Raw genomic sequence first — 17,827 nt, 5'->3', positions numbered from 1 at the left:
AACTCTCCAAATTTTATCAAGTCCAAACTTGGACCAACAGCAATGTGAACACTGAGGCATCATAATGTCCTCATTGTATAATCTGTATGTACAGCACATGAAATAGTCATAGTCTTTACAAAGACACTTTGCCGTAGGGTATTAGTGATGCATCATACAAGGAACTGGCACTTCAGTTTCACTGGCAGTTAATGCAAGAAAAGACCTGATGACTAATGGTAAAAATGCTGAACTAGTATCCTTCAGAGTTTTTTAGTTATCTATTCTGCTGCCTATCTGAAAAGTTGATTTGAAAGAACAACTGTGAAATGCTAAAGAAAAGATATTAGAAATATTTTTTCCACTGGAGTTATGTTGCCCAGTATTATAAATTCTAGTCTTGATAAGCCAACTAAATTGAGCATTCCATAGAAAAATAAATTTATTCCCATGTAAAATTCAGAAATATTATCTTTAATAGAAAAACATCTGTGCATTCCTAATTTTCTTGCATTATTATCTAAAGATTGATTTGGGTTTAGTATAAAGGAATTTCCACAGCAGCTCATAATCCATCTTAATTTCATTAATAGGAAATTATGCTAAAATTCATTTCTCACTGACAGTTCAAAAAAGCTGTCACACATCAAAGCATTGTTGTCTATTTGGTTAGCACCTGCAGCTAGTGAAGTGTCCTTGATTTATTTTGTATGGGGATAGACTAATCTATGATGGTGAATATCTAGTTGCTCTCGAGATCTTAGTGAACTGAATTTATAACAACACATTCAGGACATTTGTACTCTTAGGCATAGTGAGCATGAAAACTATTGTATCTAGTTATTCCAGAGTACTTATACTAATTTATTTATACCTTCATTATAATATTCAGCTTTTAGATAGAATCTCTGCATCCTTTCAGAATCATAAAACCCTTTGCTCTTATGTTCTGTGTACACCTACTCTTTTTCTTGAAGTAATCTGAAAAAAATAAGAAAGCTGATACCAGACAGGATGTACTGAATATGTCAGCTGATAAAGCAAGGCATATTTTTTTATGTCAAACATACTTTTTCTTTTATTGCAGTGTTCATTTTTGCCTAAATTCTCCATTCATATAGAGACAAAATACGAGGACAACAAAGGAAGCAATGACAGTGTAAGTATGATGGCTTTTGCAAAATTTTATTTAATCCTTTTAGTTAATCATGTTCTGTATCTGGGGTTTGTAGGTCTTTCAATCTGGGAAAAAGGCCTAATCATGCTTGTGTCTTTGCACCTACCTGGGTATCCTGGTCATTAACAGCTTGTCAGCTTGCAGAGTAGTTACCTCTAAAGCACCATGAAATGAAAGATTCATGTACACAACCTCCCTGCTGCATCTCATGTTCTACTTGTTACTTCTCTAAACACAACGTAATTTACATATGTGAATTTAGTCCTGATGAACATTTGTGGAGAGTAAAGAAAAGATCGCTCTTTTTTTTTTTTTTTTTGGGTGTAATTGTATTCCACTTTATCTGTTTCACATTATTCTCTCTGAGTATAGGGGGTTGAATTCAAAGGAGCTGTTAGGAAGAGCAAACAGGAAACTAAACAATGGTCAGAGATGAGAGATCTCAGTAAACAACTTCAAGGGAACAATGGCTGGACTATGGAGGTGATGCTTCTGGCAGTCACTTACCAGAAGTTACAAAGGTCTGAGTTAGAGCTTAGAGATGAAAAGGGTAATTAACTATGCAAAATCCTCTCTGGAGGAAGGGTGGGAGTGAGTAGGCAGCAGCTGCCTGTCGAGTGATGCTCAGGAATAGAAGGCAGGTCAGTCAGACTTTGTTGCCCTGACAGGGAACAAAGCAGAGTCATACAACTTGCAAGAAAAGAATAACATTCGATAAATCCAGGCATGTAAAGATTCCACCCTTGGATGAATACACGAATATATTTCTATATGTTTTATTTTGGTATGCTTTAAACAGTAATTTGTTGCAGACTTAAGGGAAGAAGTTTCTTATGGGCGTGAAATACAGGTTAAAATGTCTGGAAAATTGATCTGTAATACAGAGATTTAATGAAGGAGTGTTTAAACTCATTCTTGAGAAAGAAGAAGGCAGTAAAGCAGATTTTAAGGGGTCTGAGATACAGAGCCTCTCAGTTTCCAGGGGTGTCCCTCTAGCAGCCTTATTAAGGTTAAAGTGTTCTGTTCTCCAGATGGGAGGTACATTTCCCTAACCGCCTTGGACCCGCACGTTAATAAGGCTGACAGCTGTTGCACTGCTTATGGCAGAATAATTACATGTAAAAGAACAAGGTATAATTTTGCATAATGTTTTTGGCATACAGACACTTTCCCAATGGGAACAGGACAGAGATCATGTATTAGCCACCAGATACCAACAACTTTCAGTCACTGCTAGTCTAAGCCAGATCCAGATCAGTGAGAGAGGGAAAAAAAAGAAGTGTATTACATTACCAATTATATGAGCATTATGTAATTTATGCAATTTTTAATGTTCACTTCTGCTTTTTGGCAGCACTTTAATTCAGAGCAAGCCCACACCTTTGGTTTTGGGAGGGTGCAGACTAATTTTCTGGTACATTATAATGTCAGCAGTGAGAAGACACGTTCTGTACTAATGCCTAACAGAGGAAGAACTGAAGCTATTTAATCAGTGAATTTTCAATTTTTTTCTGTGTGTCAGCTTTGTGGCTAAAATACTATGAATCAAGCCCTGAATAGTACCCAACTAGTGAATTTAAAGTGAAGGTAACACAGAGATAGGGTACTCAGATGATGATCTCTACTCTGCTTGAATCCAGCTCTTCAAATGTAATTTTTACCAGAGTGCCTGTGGGGTACTATTATATTACCTTTATACTCAGGTACCTGAATCACAGACTAAGCAAGTATTAACCAAGATTAACAGATTTAATTGACCCTTACTTGAAGGGAGGAGAAAGAGAAGCTGAATCAGAGGGCTGCATTCCAGCCCTTATTTCCATGACTTTGTAATTCTGAGAGCTATGCTGTTCACTAGTGTGAACACAATAAACCAGTGGAAGGTCTACATTTTTTTGCTGTTGATCCAGTGACATTGATCTGGTGACAGATGTGTCTGGCACAGCACTGAAATGCTGGAAGGTTAGTAAATACGGAGAGACCTCACTGAGCCTGTGGAGAGACTTCTGTTAAACCAAACACCTCCGAACTAGGTCTAAGAGTCAAACTTGTTTCTATTACTCAATGGGTAGGCTTAAACATCACTTAAAAAATGTGAAGTATATTTCTCCTTCATATCAGAAAAGTTTAGATTAAATTTCACTGCATTTGCCTGGTCAGGAAACAACAGGAAACATAGCATCCATTTCTATAGATTTCCAGAGATACACTATATTTTTCTTCATCACAACTATCAATCTTGGCTGATGAAGAAATAATTAATCCAAAAAATACTTCTGTAAATTTTGCAGTTGTAATGCAAAAAATACTGAATTAATATTAATATTACAGTAATGAGGGTAATAATGCATATCTGATTTTAACTCAACTATTTCTAGATATATTTTTTGAGACCATACAGGTTTTTTGAAATCTTTGAACTCTGGTCTATTCTTCATTGCCATGCTATCTAATAAAGTAGATATTTATTGAAAAAAGCAATAATTAGGTATAAGGATACTAAAGCTAATTCCATTGATGAGTGGAAGAAAGCAATATAAATGTTCTCGGGTTTTTGTTGTCATTTAGCAGGCTAGTATATTATTAGAATTATTTTATTCAATGTGTTGCATTGCCTGGTAAAATTCTACCTAATTACTGCAATATATCTTGATGCAAAAGTCCCCCTGATTTTTCTTCCCAATTGTCATGATAGAAGAAACTAGTGAAAGATAACGATATCTGCTTTGGAACTTGATTTTTCTATGTCTTAGACTTGTCATCATTTTAACCTATTCTAAATGTGCTTAAAGCACTGTTATTCCGATCTGTTAAAGTTTGCACTTGATTTGCACAAATACAAATATTGCCAGAAAGAACAATGGACAAAAAACCCCTTTATTTAGATAAAACACTAATGAAGCTTGTGTAGATGGCAGTAGTGCAGTACCATAAATCCATCCAGTTGTGATTTCAAGTGCTACAGCACAGCTGATTTTGCTGTATCGCATCTAGATGTTCGCATGGCAACTCTCTCCTTCGAAAAACAGAATCAGTGTTGGATGAACACATTAGTACATCAAATATTGTCACTGCTACCTTGCAGCTTTATAGCTTCATTAATAGTGTTAGAAACTAGACCAATGAGTCAGTCCATTCAATGTTTCCTCTTACGGGTCCTTTAAAAAGTAAACTTCTTAGTTTAAAGAGAAATTTTATTTTACTTTTATTTTAAGTTACAAAATGTAAATGACACTGTAGGTGGTATCTGTAGAGTACGTGAAAATATTGCTTCCCTATTGCATCTTCAGCTGCTTACGTACGTCAAGGTTGCGGTGGGAACTGCTGGGAAGAGGGAAGTGCCAGGTGCCTACGACAGCTTCAGTGAACACAGACAAGCTATAAAAGTGCATGTTAATCACTCAGTGCACACTTTTTTCCCCATGAGAAAAAGTACCAAATAGGGAATCTGAATATAGAGACACAAAGTCTGTATTTTGAATATTAAAACCATAAGTTAAATACAAGAAAATTCTTAAGGTTATCTATCTAATTCATGAAATGGTCAGAAATCACAGGCAGGAGTGGTATAAGTTACTGCTTGTTTGTGAATAAATGATTAGTCTGTGGTTTTCATGAACAGACTTTGTTAACCTCTTATTTTTATTTGGGCAGATACTGTTTTCTTTTAACAGTCTATTGATTGATCAGTATTTATGTCACGTAAGGCTAATTTTTTTCTAAAGGGTGTATTGCTCTCACTTTTCTCCCATCTCTAATCTTACTATTTCAGTGTACACTACAGGTGCACATTTTGTTTGTTTTTAATTTTAGTGGGGAATGCACCAACTTAGGCTTTCTGTTGATTACGAAGGCTCCACCGCATGGCTCTTAGTAGATAAGTGTAATCAATGCACGATGATCTCACACACTGCAGCTCCGTGTCTGTTCTTGCGTGCCACAGTCTAGTCCTGGTGAAAATTTCTAAAAAGCCATCTGTAGTTGCAGGTAAAGCAAAGGTAAAGTGAAGGCAGACACTGTTCAAGCAAATCACTGAATCACAGAGACATTTCAATGTTCCTATTTGTCGCAGAAGGATCATTATGTTTGACTGGTTTTTGTTGTTTTGTTTTGTTTTGTTTTTTTAGTCATAGAATTAATTTCTGCTGATATTTGGGCAGTGAATTTGTACCATCTGATAGTGTCTGGGGAAAGTAAAAAAGCACAGCTTGTAAAAATAATCCAGTAGTTGTCAATAATGGAAATTCACTGTACATAAAACTTAGCAGTGCCTTGCTCTTTGTAGCATAACATTTTGCACTGGAAAACTCAGTGGCTGGCTCTTGATTATTAAAGAATGACATGCAAGATCTTAAAATAGCGTAGTCTTTCTTTTTGTTAAAGGGCCATGATATTTATTAGGAAGAATAGCATTATTCTTAAGAGTAATGAAGGTGTGAAGTAAAGATTTTGAGGTAGAGTTATATTTCAAGATGACAAAGTATGGGTATCATTGGGCACATTTTTGTAAGTATGTCTCAGTTAATGATGATAAAGTCATCAGAGCTACAGCACTAATTCTTTGTTAATCAAGAGAAAAATATATTATTAATGTGTTTCTTGCCTTTCAAAGATAATCTAGCGTTGAAAATGCATGTCCTAGAATGACCATTTGCCAAATGAAAACAAGAGGTAGTTCTGTATTCCACATAGTTATAAATTAACACCAGTATCATTTGACACATTAATAGCTTGAGCACGCTAAAACCAGCCAGCTAATAGCAGATATTATTTGATATGCAACCTATGTAAATTGCAGTGCCATCATTTAAAGTCAGAAAATCCTTTCCTGACAGTGAGTTCTAATTCTGCAGCCCTACAGGTGACCGAGTATGCAGTATTGGGTCATTCATCATGCTTCATCCTTAGTGTGTATTTCTGAGGTATTGGTTGTGAAACATTTGACTAAAGTAAAATCCATTTTAGGCATGGCCCGCTAAGAAGAAAAGCCATTTCTAGTTTTTTCCCCCTATTTTTGTCTCCTATCTTAGTAACATGAAACTAGGTTGTAACAAACTTCAGTACAGCACATGTAAATTAAATGTAAATTCACTATTTAAGGAAACTGCCATGAAACACTGATTTCAGCTGAAATGGATTCAGCTGTGCCCTGGCTTAGCCTCAGTGCACTACAGGATATCATTCTGTAAATTGTCTAAAGGATTGCTAGGCATCACTGCAAAATATGTCAAAATCAAAGCTAGGGTCACTTTTAGGGATGATTTCATTTGTACCTGGACTTTTTCTGTATGATGGTATTGAGTATCTGTTTGTCTCCTGTATAATTTGCAATGAAAAATCTTGATCTTGTGAAGCTTTCCTCCTCTAATAAGTCTCAAAAAATACAGGCAAACAAGTGGAGAGATGAGGCTAAAATTCCTTATGTGTGAAGAGCTCTCTTTTTGTTGAACGTAACTACAAATAGTATGTCCCAAGCACACATGGCTATCGCAGAACGTAAGATAAGGCTGATACTGACAGAGAGTGAACAAGTAATATGGCTGTGCCTCCACTTTTTGATTTTTCTAAATGAACTACTGAAGTTAATTAGTAAATCTAGTACTTGAAATAGATGTGACTTTAAAAAAACTAATCCCAGTAAATATTATTGATAGTGTGTTATGATCTTGGAAGCATCACTACTTTGACATAATTACATAAAAATACATTTTTCTGTTCAGAAAGTATAAAGCTAAATGAGATATTTTATAAGAGATGGAATAATAGAGGAGTCGTGACATAGAGGTAAAAGGTGGAGGAAGCAAGGCTGCTGATAAATATGTAACTGCCTTTGTGAGTTCCACTCTGCAGCAGACAATGATATTCTCGTGCTGTTCAGTGAGCCAAATTTACTGCTCTCAGGGAGGGATTCAATCTTTTTCCACAGAAGAATTGCTCCCAATTATGTGTGTCCACATAAATAGTTATAACCAGTGAACAGGTTGAAATTGGTCAATTCCTGTCATCTTTGCCCAAGTAAATCTCAAAAGCAAATTAACGGACTTTGGGGGTAACTGAGGTTGGAACATGACTTACAGAAAAGTTACACACTGAATAAAACTCCATAGATGAAGTTCTGAGTAGGTGGTTTTTTATTTTAGACCAAATTTTCCTTCAGAAAAATGAGAGTTAAAGTGGACCAGATGACACAACCTGTGAAAGGATGCTGTAATAACAAATTGGAGACTAGCCAGTAGTTCTGACGATGGCAATCTAAGGAGATTAGAATTTCAAGTTGGAGAGAAGGTTTTGTGCCAGATTTTCCCCTGTAGGGAAAAAAAAAAAAAGGAAAAGCTTATTCTTGCAGTCCTTACTGCAGTTATACCTCTAACTTTCATATACTATGAAATCTAGATTTAAACCATCCTACAAATGATGGCTACATATGTATTCTACTCACCGAAAGTGCTCTTCATCATACAAATTGCTCAATACCTGCAAGTTGCATAGTTAGGAATGCAAGTTGCATTTCAGGAATGAGAGAAAATACAGAGAAAACCCAAAAGCTTCAGTGAAATGTCAATACTTGAGTTAAAAAAGGAGCATATGTGTTACATATATGCATCTAAGCTTGGGGACTCTTCTAGCTGCATACTGTATTTTTTCCATTTTCTTGAAGCTCAATGACAATGAATGAATTAATATAATAATGAGAAAGGCAGAGATTAATTTGATTTAATTTAAAATTCTAATGTTTAAAGATATTTTTGTCATGCCATTCATGTCATAGCCTGCCTATCCCATTAAGATGTCATCTTGTGATGTCCAGCTACTGCAAAGTCAAGATTTAAGTTTGTTGGGATGCCTGTTGGCTTTGTTGGCAGGGCAGGGAAAATGGGGAGGCAGAGAGAGAAGAACAACGCTTTCAGGCATAGATATTAACTCAAAGAAGGATTTAATAGAAGAGGAAATTTGATTTATGGTCAAAATTCTCAACTCAATAAATTACATTTATGCGTTGTATATTGAACAATGTAGTCATTTTGGCTTAAGTTTGTAGATAGGCATAGGTGTCCGATTACTTAGCACATGGGATAATAATCATGTTTGCTACCATATTACCTGCCTGTAATTAATTTAGGAGTGCTCTGCTTTTTTGGAAAAAAATCTTTTAGCTCTTACCCATTTCATTTCTCTGTGTTAGCTGCATTTCTCAGCAATGGCTGACTATCTGGATCTAACATAACAAGTAAGAAAAACATAGAGATCTTCTCTCACCTAAAGCCTCACAAGGGTCGGAAAAAATAGCTTCCATAAAAAACCACACACATTTTCAAACTTGTTTGTTTATAGAACTGAATTTTCTATATAGGTTGCCTTATCACTTTCATCTCTAACAACTTGTCTTTATTTTAAGTTGACTTGGTATTTAACCATTTCCACAGGAAATTTTATGTCCTGTATGCACTAGTGTTTAAAACGTGAATTAGCTGCCTTATTACAGCCCTCTGACCACAAACTCCTTGTATCTAGGCTGGTAAAAAAAAACCATTTTGCAGTAAAGACAAGACGAACAACTTTCCAGCTGGTAATCCCTTGAATACCTTCTTTGCTCTTGATGATAGAAAAAAAACATCGCAAGAGAGAATCATATATTATGGAACACAGCCAAGCCAAACAAGCACAGATTTGATCCTGGAGTCCTAGTAGTGTAGCTGAGGGAGGGGTTTACCAGTGTGAATGTAATCAATGGACTCAGCTGAGTCTGGCTTTATACTATTTATATTCAAACCAGGTTAGCTGTGGCGATTGGCCATGAAAGTTAAATTTTGGATTACCTACATCTGAATGAGGTTGAAGCCAGCAACTTAGCCTGAAGATAGAGCAAAAGGAAGAAAAATGGGAAAGGAACTTGTAGAAAAAATACAAAATTTGTTGTTGACTTACCATCGTCTCATAACCTGACTTTCTGTTCTGGCTTTGGCTACAAGGAAAAGAGAAGTCACCAGAAAAGTATGTGCTAGGACATGGCATTGTAGGCCATGAGGAAAACGAAGGAAAGAAATTTAAATACACCAGCACTTATATTTCTGCAGTAATCCTATATGATCTTTCTTTCCTGAGGTACTAAAATCATCTGCCAGGGTTTTTTTGAAAATTTTCCCCAAAATAAACTATTGACAATTGTAAAGATGACACAATTAAAACCTTTCTTCCACTTTTTGTCTAAATTATGATGAGTTTTCATTCCTCTCAGAAAGTGGAAGTGTATAAATGTTTGTCCGTTGTAAAAAAGCTGTCAACACCCCCCACCCCCCCCCAAAAAAATCAAAACCCACAGCAAAAAGGACACTTCAGCCTGAATGTTACTCTCTGTTTTCCATTTGATTGTGTATTTCAATCTCAATTAATTACTTGGCTTCCAAATGTAAAGCCTGTCCAGTTCTTTCCAATATAATATTTAATATTCTGTCTTTCCACATCATCTTCTTAAGGATACAGATTGTTCTCACCATTCATTTTCTGCACATTTGCAAATACAGTTGCACAGATTGGGAGCCTTATGCTTCTTTTTGTGGCCTTTAATCTCTTCCTTTAAAACTTTTACATTTCTCTAATCTCTCTGATCACAAACGCAATAAACCCATCCTCCCTACAGGTTTTAAGACAATCCCAGATTATGTGGCTAGGAGAGGCAATAAGAGAATTGGAGCTAAGAAAGAAATCAGTCTTGTTCTCTAATGACTTCTTATTTTCTACTGCTGATAGAATGAGAAGATTAAATCTCTATCTGCAAATCTTGTGAGGACAATCTAAGGGGAGAAGCATAAATGATTAGACAACAACTTCTGCCAGCAAAGGAGAGTGAGAATGTCATTCAACAAACTTTTGGAATGGAGGAAATGGTCAGAGATAGCCTAAGCAGCAAATACGGCGTAGCTGAAATGGTTGAAAAATTCCTCCAGGTTTTGACAGATTGGCAAAGGCATCTGTCATTCCCACTTCTATCAAAGCATTTTAAAAAGAGAAAAAGAATTTAAAACTATATTACTTAGAGGTGCAGTATGTGGATCAAACCTGTGATAGAGCAGGGCACATTTCTTCAGATAAGATACTGGGTAATAGTCCCAATATGCAGAGATACGCATGTGCTTAAATTTATTAGGCTTGTACTTAAACCATATACTGATTCAGAGCCTCAGCTGACCTGGTAATGTCCATTGAAGAGAAATCTCCATTATTTTATTTAAAGCTCAGAGATTATGGTGAAATGTTTCAGAAATAGTTCAACTGATTTCATCTAGGGACTGCTCTGTATATCTGAATTTGTTTAGGAAAAAAGCAAGTGAGGAAGCTTATAAAAAGCAACCTATATAATATATATAAATCATAACCGTTATTTTTAAAAATGTACCCCAATTCTAAGAAAGAGCACTACAAGGGAAGGACCTCTCAGCTCAAATTTGTTCAAATAATCAACATTTTTTTTTTGCAAAACATGGATTGGAGAAGGAAAATAAGCACACAAATGAAAACAGGCTGGAGTTTCCCTTTGTTCTGTTCTTCTGCAGTTTCAGACATGTTAACATTTTATATCCAGTTCAGTAAGCATTCAGTGTTGCCTGTTTTATTCCAGTGCTGTTAACTACCAAGACAAGTTAAAATTGTAGAGTCAAACTTCAGCTTTTCATTTATTTAAATGATGATTTCCTGAGCAGTGTTGTTCTTACCAGCTGGTGTACTTGTTCATTGTAGCCCATTGCTCACTTCGAATGCTTTACGTAGGCAGACGCATTTCTTTCAGAAATAATAAAGTAGCATTCTTGTTACTGAATAGTTGCTGGCATTTTGTATTTTTAACTGTTCCTCTAGGATGAAATGAAATTAAATTAACAGAGCGTTCCCTACATGATTTAAAAAAAAAAAACCACAAAAATATTTATGCTTCCTGGAAACGTTAGCTATAGAACATTGTGCCCCAAAGGAAAAAACACATCGTTAACTTGTTACTGATCTTGACAGTGTATATACAACTTCCCTGAATTTTATGGCACTAATTCATGATAGCCTTTTAACTAGCTGTTATTTCCAAGTCCCAGAATCATGAGTAGAAACTTATTGCAGAGATAGCATAAGTCATGTGGATCACTAAGATGCCTAAATAATTAAATTATGGACACAGGCACAGAAGTATACTATGCTGCAGATGCAGATGACCTGCATTTTCAAAATATACCCATCATTTGCCTTGCACAGAACAAGAGACTTGGTGTTCAAAACCAGGTTCTAAAGGATTCAAATGAAAATAAGCTTTATGTGTGCACAAATGGATAGTGGAAGTTTCCAGCTTCCACTGAGGGCATACTGATTCTCGGTATAATGGCAACTTAGCCTGACTAGTTCATATGACACACCTGCATTTCATTATTGCCCCTAGAGTGAAAAGGTTAGAAACATCCAGAGTCCAGAAAGTCAGGTTTTTTACACAGTGATGGAATCTAGTTCAAAGATTAGAGAACACAATAAAACCAATCCTAGTCGTTGACTTTACTACTTGTGACCGAAGTCTCCATTGCAAACAGTGCAAGGAAGAACAGTGGTGTGAGCAGCGAGTGCTGAACACGATGGGTTATATTTAACAGTCCACTGTCTCTTGATCTGACATAGTGGATTGTTCCCCAAAAAGTCTGTAGCGTCGTTCATTCAAACTGTTGTTAATCTTGATTAGGAACACCTTGCCTATATATGATCTTGAAGACAGCCGTTTTCTTCTCTTTAATGTCTGCAGTAGGCTAGAGAATGTGACTGTCCCTGCAAAAACTTCAGTATCTTACATCAGAAGCTGTTCAGGCGCAAGCCTAGAATACATTATTCAAGTCACTAAAAATGACTTGTAACCATTATTCCAGGTAAATTTTGTAAGTGTGTTGTTCTGTTACGGTGTTGAATTTCTTTAACTCTTGCAGATTTTTGACAAAGAAGCTAAAGATCTGGAGCGAGAAGTTTGCTTTATTGATATTGCCAGCGATGAAATTCCTGAGCGTTACTACAAAGAATCAGAGGTAAGAGACAACATGATTGGTGAAGAAGGGAATGTAAGAGGCTGCAGGAAAGCCTTCACAGGAATCAAAACAATTTTATTTTTGTACGAAAACTTGCTGGTCAGTAGTATTTAGAAAGCCTGACACTTTCTTTTGCAGATGATTCCTCCAATCTTTTGAAATGCTTTCATACCCTTATCAGAATGTATCCTGTACCAGACCTTTGATATTCAGCTGAATTCATTCAAAGTAGAAAAGGACTTTTCTTTGAATCACGAAGCTCAGTTAAGTGTTTGCAGGTCTGAGCAGTTTCAAACTTACCGTTGTCCTTATTTGCATCCCGCCCCAACTAACAAGTCATGCAGAGTGTCTAAGCCCAGGCAAAGGACAGATATGCTGCAGTGAGGATAGGGTTGATGCACAGTTGCTCAGAGGCGACCATGACACAAGACCAAGAGGGACTGAAGCGTACTACATACTGCAGTAAATCTGCCAAAGAGCATCAGTGGCAGCAGACACATTCACTCTCTTAAAATTCCCTTGAAAATTGCTCCCATGTATATTTGATAGTGCACATCTCTGAAGAGTCTGTTTCTTTTAGGTCAATGCAATTCACTGTTTTGAAATCAGCAACCACCATGCAAGTGAAGATGAGGTCTCAATGTTTTAACCTCAGACTTGAAAAATGATGGTTCACAAGAAGTAGCTAGGGAGGAATGATCCTCCTATGCTTGCATTTAATTTTGGAGATATGATTTGCCTCTGGAGCCAAGTATATATTCATAGCTGGCAATGAGTATGGCAGCTGTTTGACTATACAAAATGAGACTACATAATCATTTCTAGGATAGAAAATGAAGACTTGCCAATGAATATATTTCTATACCGTAGGAGACATGAGTTTCAGACTAAAAAAGTCAGGTACTTGTTATCTTCCATTTATAGGTCCTATTCAAATTTTATGCACGGGTCATAAAACACAATGGGGTCTACAATAGAATGAAAAGTAATTTTTTTAGTTTCCTTAGATAATGAAACCCATCTGTTACATACCAAAAATTATATAACACCTCATGAAACAGCTTATTGGTCCCATCATCTTATCTGAACTCCACGGTCTTCCGGTTCCATTTAGGAATGACTGCTGCTATTCAACGGGTCAGCATTTGACTGTGTTTTAAAGAAAGCATGTAAGATTTTTCATCTCCTCATTCTGGAAGGAGGAGAAATTGTAAACATGAAGGTAACATCTAGCTTTTCCGCTTTCCTTCCCATTTTTAATAGCCAACTATTAAGCATAATTTCCATATGATTAACCTTATGATATAGAAAAACAGCCTCATGTTAGGTGAGAAAAGAATTTCAGAGTCTTTGTGTTGTTATTTCAAAGACAAATCTAGAGACCTGATGCCAAGCAAAATTTTCTATGGTTTTAAACAACAAAAATAGCCCAGCATCTGTTGTTTTTTTTCTGTACTGATGGATGATTTGTATGTTGGCTACCAAATTCTGTTTCAGAATTCATGCAAAATACTAAGAACACTTTAGCATTTAACTGTGCACATACTGTAATTGATATTGAATTAATAATAGTTTAATTCAGTATCTTCCAAAGTTTACAAACTATGGGGCTTTTTATGCTACCATATGATAAATATGAAGCCAAATTCCCATTTCTGATTAGGCCTTTTACATAATTTAGGGACTATAAAAAGATTTTTAATGTTTGTAAATGTAATTTATGTTTGTTGTCAATTAGAACAGCATAAAAAAGTAACTCTATTTAAATGAGAAACGGCCTCTGTTTTCCAAATAACAGTTTCAGAGACAACTAAAAACCATTTACTGTAAGCTTTTGAAAGGTATTTTAGTTAACACTAATAACAACAATTTGGCTGCTTTTAAAGCATTTAATCTGAATTGATACTAAGTTTAAAGATTAAAAGTGAAGTACAATCCTCAGGATTTAAGAATTAGATTCCACACGATAGATTCTGGACTCCCATCCAGAAAGACCGATGAGAATGATTTTAACTTCAGGCATGTTAGTAATCTCTTCATTTCAATGGATCTTTCACATGCTTAAAATTAAGCAAGTTCTGTATCAGGGTCAGCATACTTAGTGCCGTCTAGAAATGAGCTTTAAATTTCTTTTATATTCTGACAAAAGTGCATCCCTCTTCAATTAAAAATATACTTCAGTTTTTAACTGCAATTTTCATTATGTAGTTGTATTACTGTATATTAGAGAAGTAGCTTAAATAATTTAAACCTTTTACACACTACTTAAACTGTTTGCTTTTTGTTAATGCTTATGAGCCTGCTTGTCGAGGGTGATTTCTGATGTGATCAGACAGCACTAATTACATAATTGCTATTAAGCTAGTATTTGTGATTTCGGTTATTTTTAGCTTTAAAGTGCTCAGTTATCTTTCATGAGCTGTTTGAGTCAATATCATGTATCTTTCAGAGTCCTCTGTATGAAAAGCCCCTTTCTACAACATGACTGCAACCTTTCTTTGAGTTAGTGCATCAGATAACTCATTGATTGTAACAGAACGAACCATAGCGGCGTTAGTGTTGTTTTTCTCATTTATATAAACAGAAGATATGGTTGTATATGTGTTACACCGATATCATCAACAGAGGTAATAATACTGCAGTTACCACAGGAGGGTTCAGGAGATATCCAAGGGACTCATAGCATCAGGCTCAGTACAAACAAGTGAAGCAACCGTTCTCTGCTTCCTAGCACCTATGATCTAAAAAATTATTTTCCAGTTGCCCTGACATGAATCTTATAAACAGATCTATATTCTTCCTTCCATTGTAACTTACATAATAATGATTCACACATAAAAAGACAAAATGTATAAAACATCTTCATGTGTGTAATATTCCATTTGAATTGCATAGCTCATTTTGACTTGTGCTGGTACTGATGAGGAAGGACAAGTGTTTCATGAAAATATCATGATGGTTGAAGGGAAAATTATTGAATTCAACTTCGTGTATATCTGCTTTTTCTCTTCTAAATATTAACTAAAATTGAAAAGTAAAAAATATAGTTAGCTGGAGGCTTAAGGAGAGCTATTGTTTCATTGAGGAACACATTAAAGGAACCTCTGCCAATAATACTGAGTGATCTCTTGACCAGAATCATCCAAGTGATTTGAATTCCCTTAAGAATGGAGGGCTTATCCGTCAAAAGGACTTAAATCACCAAGTAAACAGTGAATCAGAAGACAGTTTTGTTAGCTATTACAAACACATACACAGAGTCCAATTCTGTCTTCCGTGGACGTATACTGATTTCTGCTGTCAAAAGAGTTGCCCTTGTAGAAGGCTGGAGGAGGTATAACTGCAGCAATTCTGGGTATCCCAAAGCAGATGACTTAATTTTAACTTAATGACCATCTACAAACTTCATTGTGAAGTAGCCACCAGAATACATAGTGGTGCTGCCACATCTTAAATAAAGCTTTTTTTTGCAAGCATTCACCTAAAAGGCCTTAAACCTTTAAGAAGTTTAAATGTGAGGTTCCAAATTGAGAAAGCTTGAATCTAGATCCAAGCTACCAGGTTTGTCTGTTTTTCTGTAAGGAGTCACATATGTTTCCAAATCTGAATGTACGTATTACACTGAATACTGAATTTTCTAATTCTGTATAAAGAATGTACAAGCCTACAGGTAAGAGTAGTTGTACATTTTGTAAAGTCATTCCCTTGTGACTTTACCATCAATGAATATGTATCACCAGCCATCGTGTATTCCCCATATAGACATATATATTTATCTGAATTATAGAAAAGAATAAAACTGAGCTGTGCTGAAGAGTGAAGGCCTCAAGTGAATCATTCACTGAAATGAAACATTTACTGTAGATGTGAGCTATCGAGCAAAATGTTCTTTGCCACCATATTCAAGTTCTCAAAATTAACAGTTTCGTTTCCTGTTTATAACAAAGCAGTTGAGAGTTGGACAAATGGAATAAACTTTTTAAGTTACCTCCAAACAGAAAGATTTCATGCAGTGTTCTTGAATTGCTGTCTTTTTTGACTTTTACACAGCTGCACTGTAATAGGTCCAGCTTACTACTGTCCAGGTGCTTTCAGAATAACAAAACCGCTGTCACATTACGGAGCCAGAAAATTACGGTAGTTGAAATAATACAGCTGTCTCAAGCCCCCACAGTGAATGTGTGCAACGTGTCAGTGCAGTAGTTCAGTACAGGGCGTAGCAAAAACAGATGAAAATTTCCTTTTCCTTACTAACTTCAGTTGTGAGATTACATAAAGGCTGGCTGGATTATCATATTTTAACACCTCAGAACTGTCCCAGTATTTACAATTCTGAAGTATTTAGCTGGCTTTTCCAGAAAATACATTTTAATGGAAATTCAAAAAGAGAAAAAAAAGTCTTTAAAAAATGACTCCACATAAATCTCTATAGTAGCATCTTTACATCAATAAATCTTTCCAGAGCCCTAGCTGTATAAGCTGAAATCCAAAACCTAGCAACTACAGCTGGTGGTGAAATGCCAGATCACGTGTATTAAAACCGTGAAGGATTGGTTCTGAAATCAAACAAAATGTCTTCAGCTTAAAGAGAGAAAAAAATTCACTGCACTTCAAAAGCACAGTGGTGCAATATATTTCAATAGGAGTCTGAAAAAACAAATCCATGCATTAAAAGGAAGGAAGAACCTTTGTTTCTGGGACATCTGAGTAGCGTCCACTGAGAGAATAGGATGTATGGCGTTAACACAATGCGCCTTCACCTCTGGAGAACACATTCAGCTTGGGGATCTTCCTCCATGCTAAAATGGCCATACAAGCAGCAAGTCATTTTCGAGACAGATCGGTGACGAGGATAACAAGACATTCCATAGGATTCCTTATAGGAAACATACAGGATTCCAGCATACAGACAAAGGAGGTGGTGTCAGCTGCAGAATAGTATGGGATCTTCAAATCATGTCTGGTACCATGACAAAGCTAAGGGAAAGCATGCCCATTCAGATTTGGAAGTTTTCTGTGTTTCATTATTTAACTTGAAGTAAAAAAAAACATTCCAGAATTAAATCTGAAAAGCCATTGCAACAATCCAGTGCCATATTGTCAACATCTTAGTGTTTGCCTCCTGGAAAGGGGGTTACAATTCCACATCTGATGCCCATGACGTCTGCAGTCCATGAGGAAGGTTAAGTAAATAAATGCTAAATGCTAAATAATGGAATCTCCAACAATAAGCATGTTGAGCCAGGACCCGCCAGACGTGGCCTAAGTAAGAAACACTGGGAGAGTGCTATATTTGAAACCACATCCATCACACTGTGGCCTTTATTTTATTGTAATTTTACATTTTATTCTCAAATAAGCCTAGCTCATGGGTAATGATGTTTCTGCTATGTTAGCAGAAGTGCTATTTTTAAATCACTCTGCACCTGGCAATAATGTATTGCAAATACAGAGTAGGTTTTGCTCCTCTGTAGCAAAAGGATTTGCCAGATGGGCTTTCCTAATAAATTGTGTCTGATAAAAGGACGAGAAGGTTATTTAAACAAAAAGATTTTAGCTATGCCATTACATTTAAAACAGATTGAGTATTTTGGCAGTAGATAAATTAAGGGGAAAACAGTGAATAGAC

At 36.0% G+C, this 17,827-nt stretch overlaps 1 protein-coding gene across 1 annotated transcript in view; it reads left to right on the top strand.

The window, feature by feature from the left end:
* The window catches only part of PITPNC1 (phosphatidylinositol transfer protein, cytoplasmic 1), a 44,691-nt gene that overhangs the window by 15,440 nt on the left and 11,424 nt on the right, over nucleotides 1–17,827 (top strand). Inside the window, exons 4-5 of the mRNA XM_009583060.1 lie at nucleotides 1,067–1,138; nucleotides 12,103–12,198. Coding sequence (XP_009581355.1) covers nucleotides 1,067–1,138; nucleotides 12,103–12,198 — 168 coding nt within the window. The remainder of the gene's footprint in view (nucleotides 1–1,066; nucleotides 1,139–12,102; nucleotides 12,199–17,827) is intronic.

This window comes from Fulmarus glacialis, unplaced genomic scaffold (genome assembly GCF_000690835.1).
Source record: "Fulmarus glacialis isolate BGI_N327 unplaced genomic scaffold, ASM69083v1 scaffold44748, whole genome shotgun sequence".
Classification (NCBI taxonomy): Eukaryota; Metazoa; Chordata; class Aves; order Procellariiformes; family Procellariidae; genus Fulmarus; species Fulmarus glacialis.
This window is presented reverse-complemented; position numbering and strand designations above follow the sequence as displayed.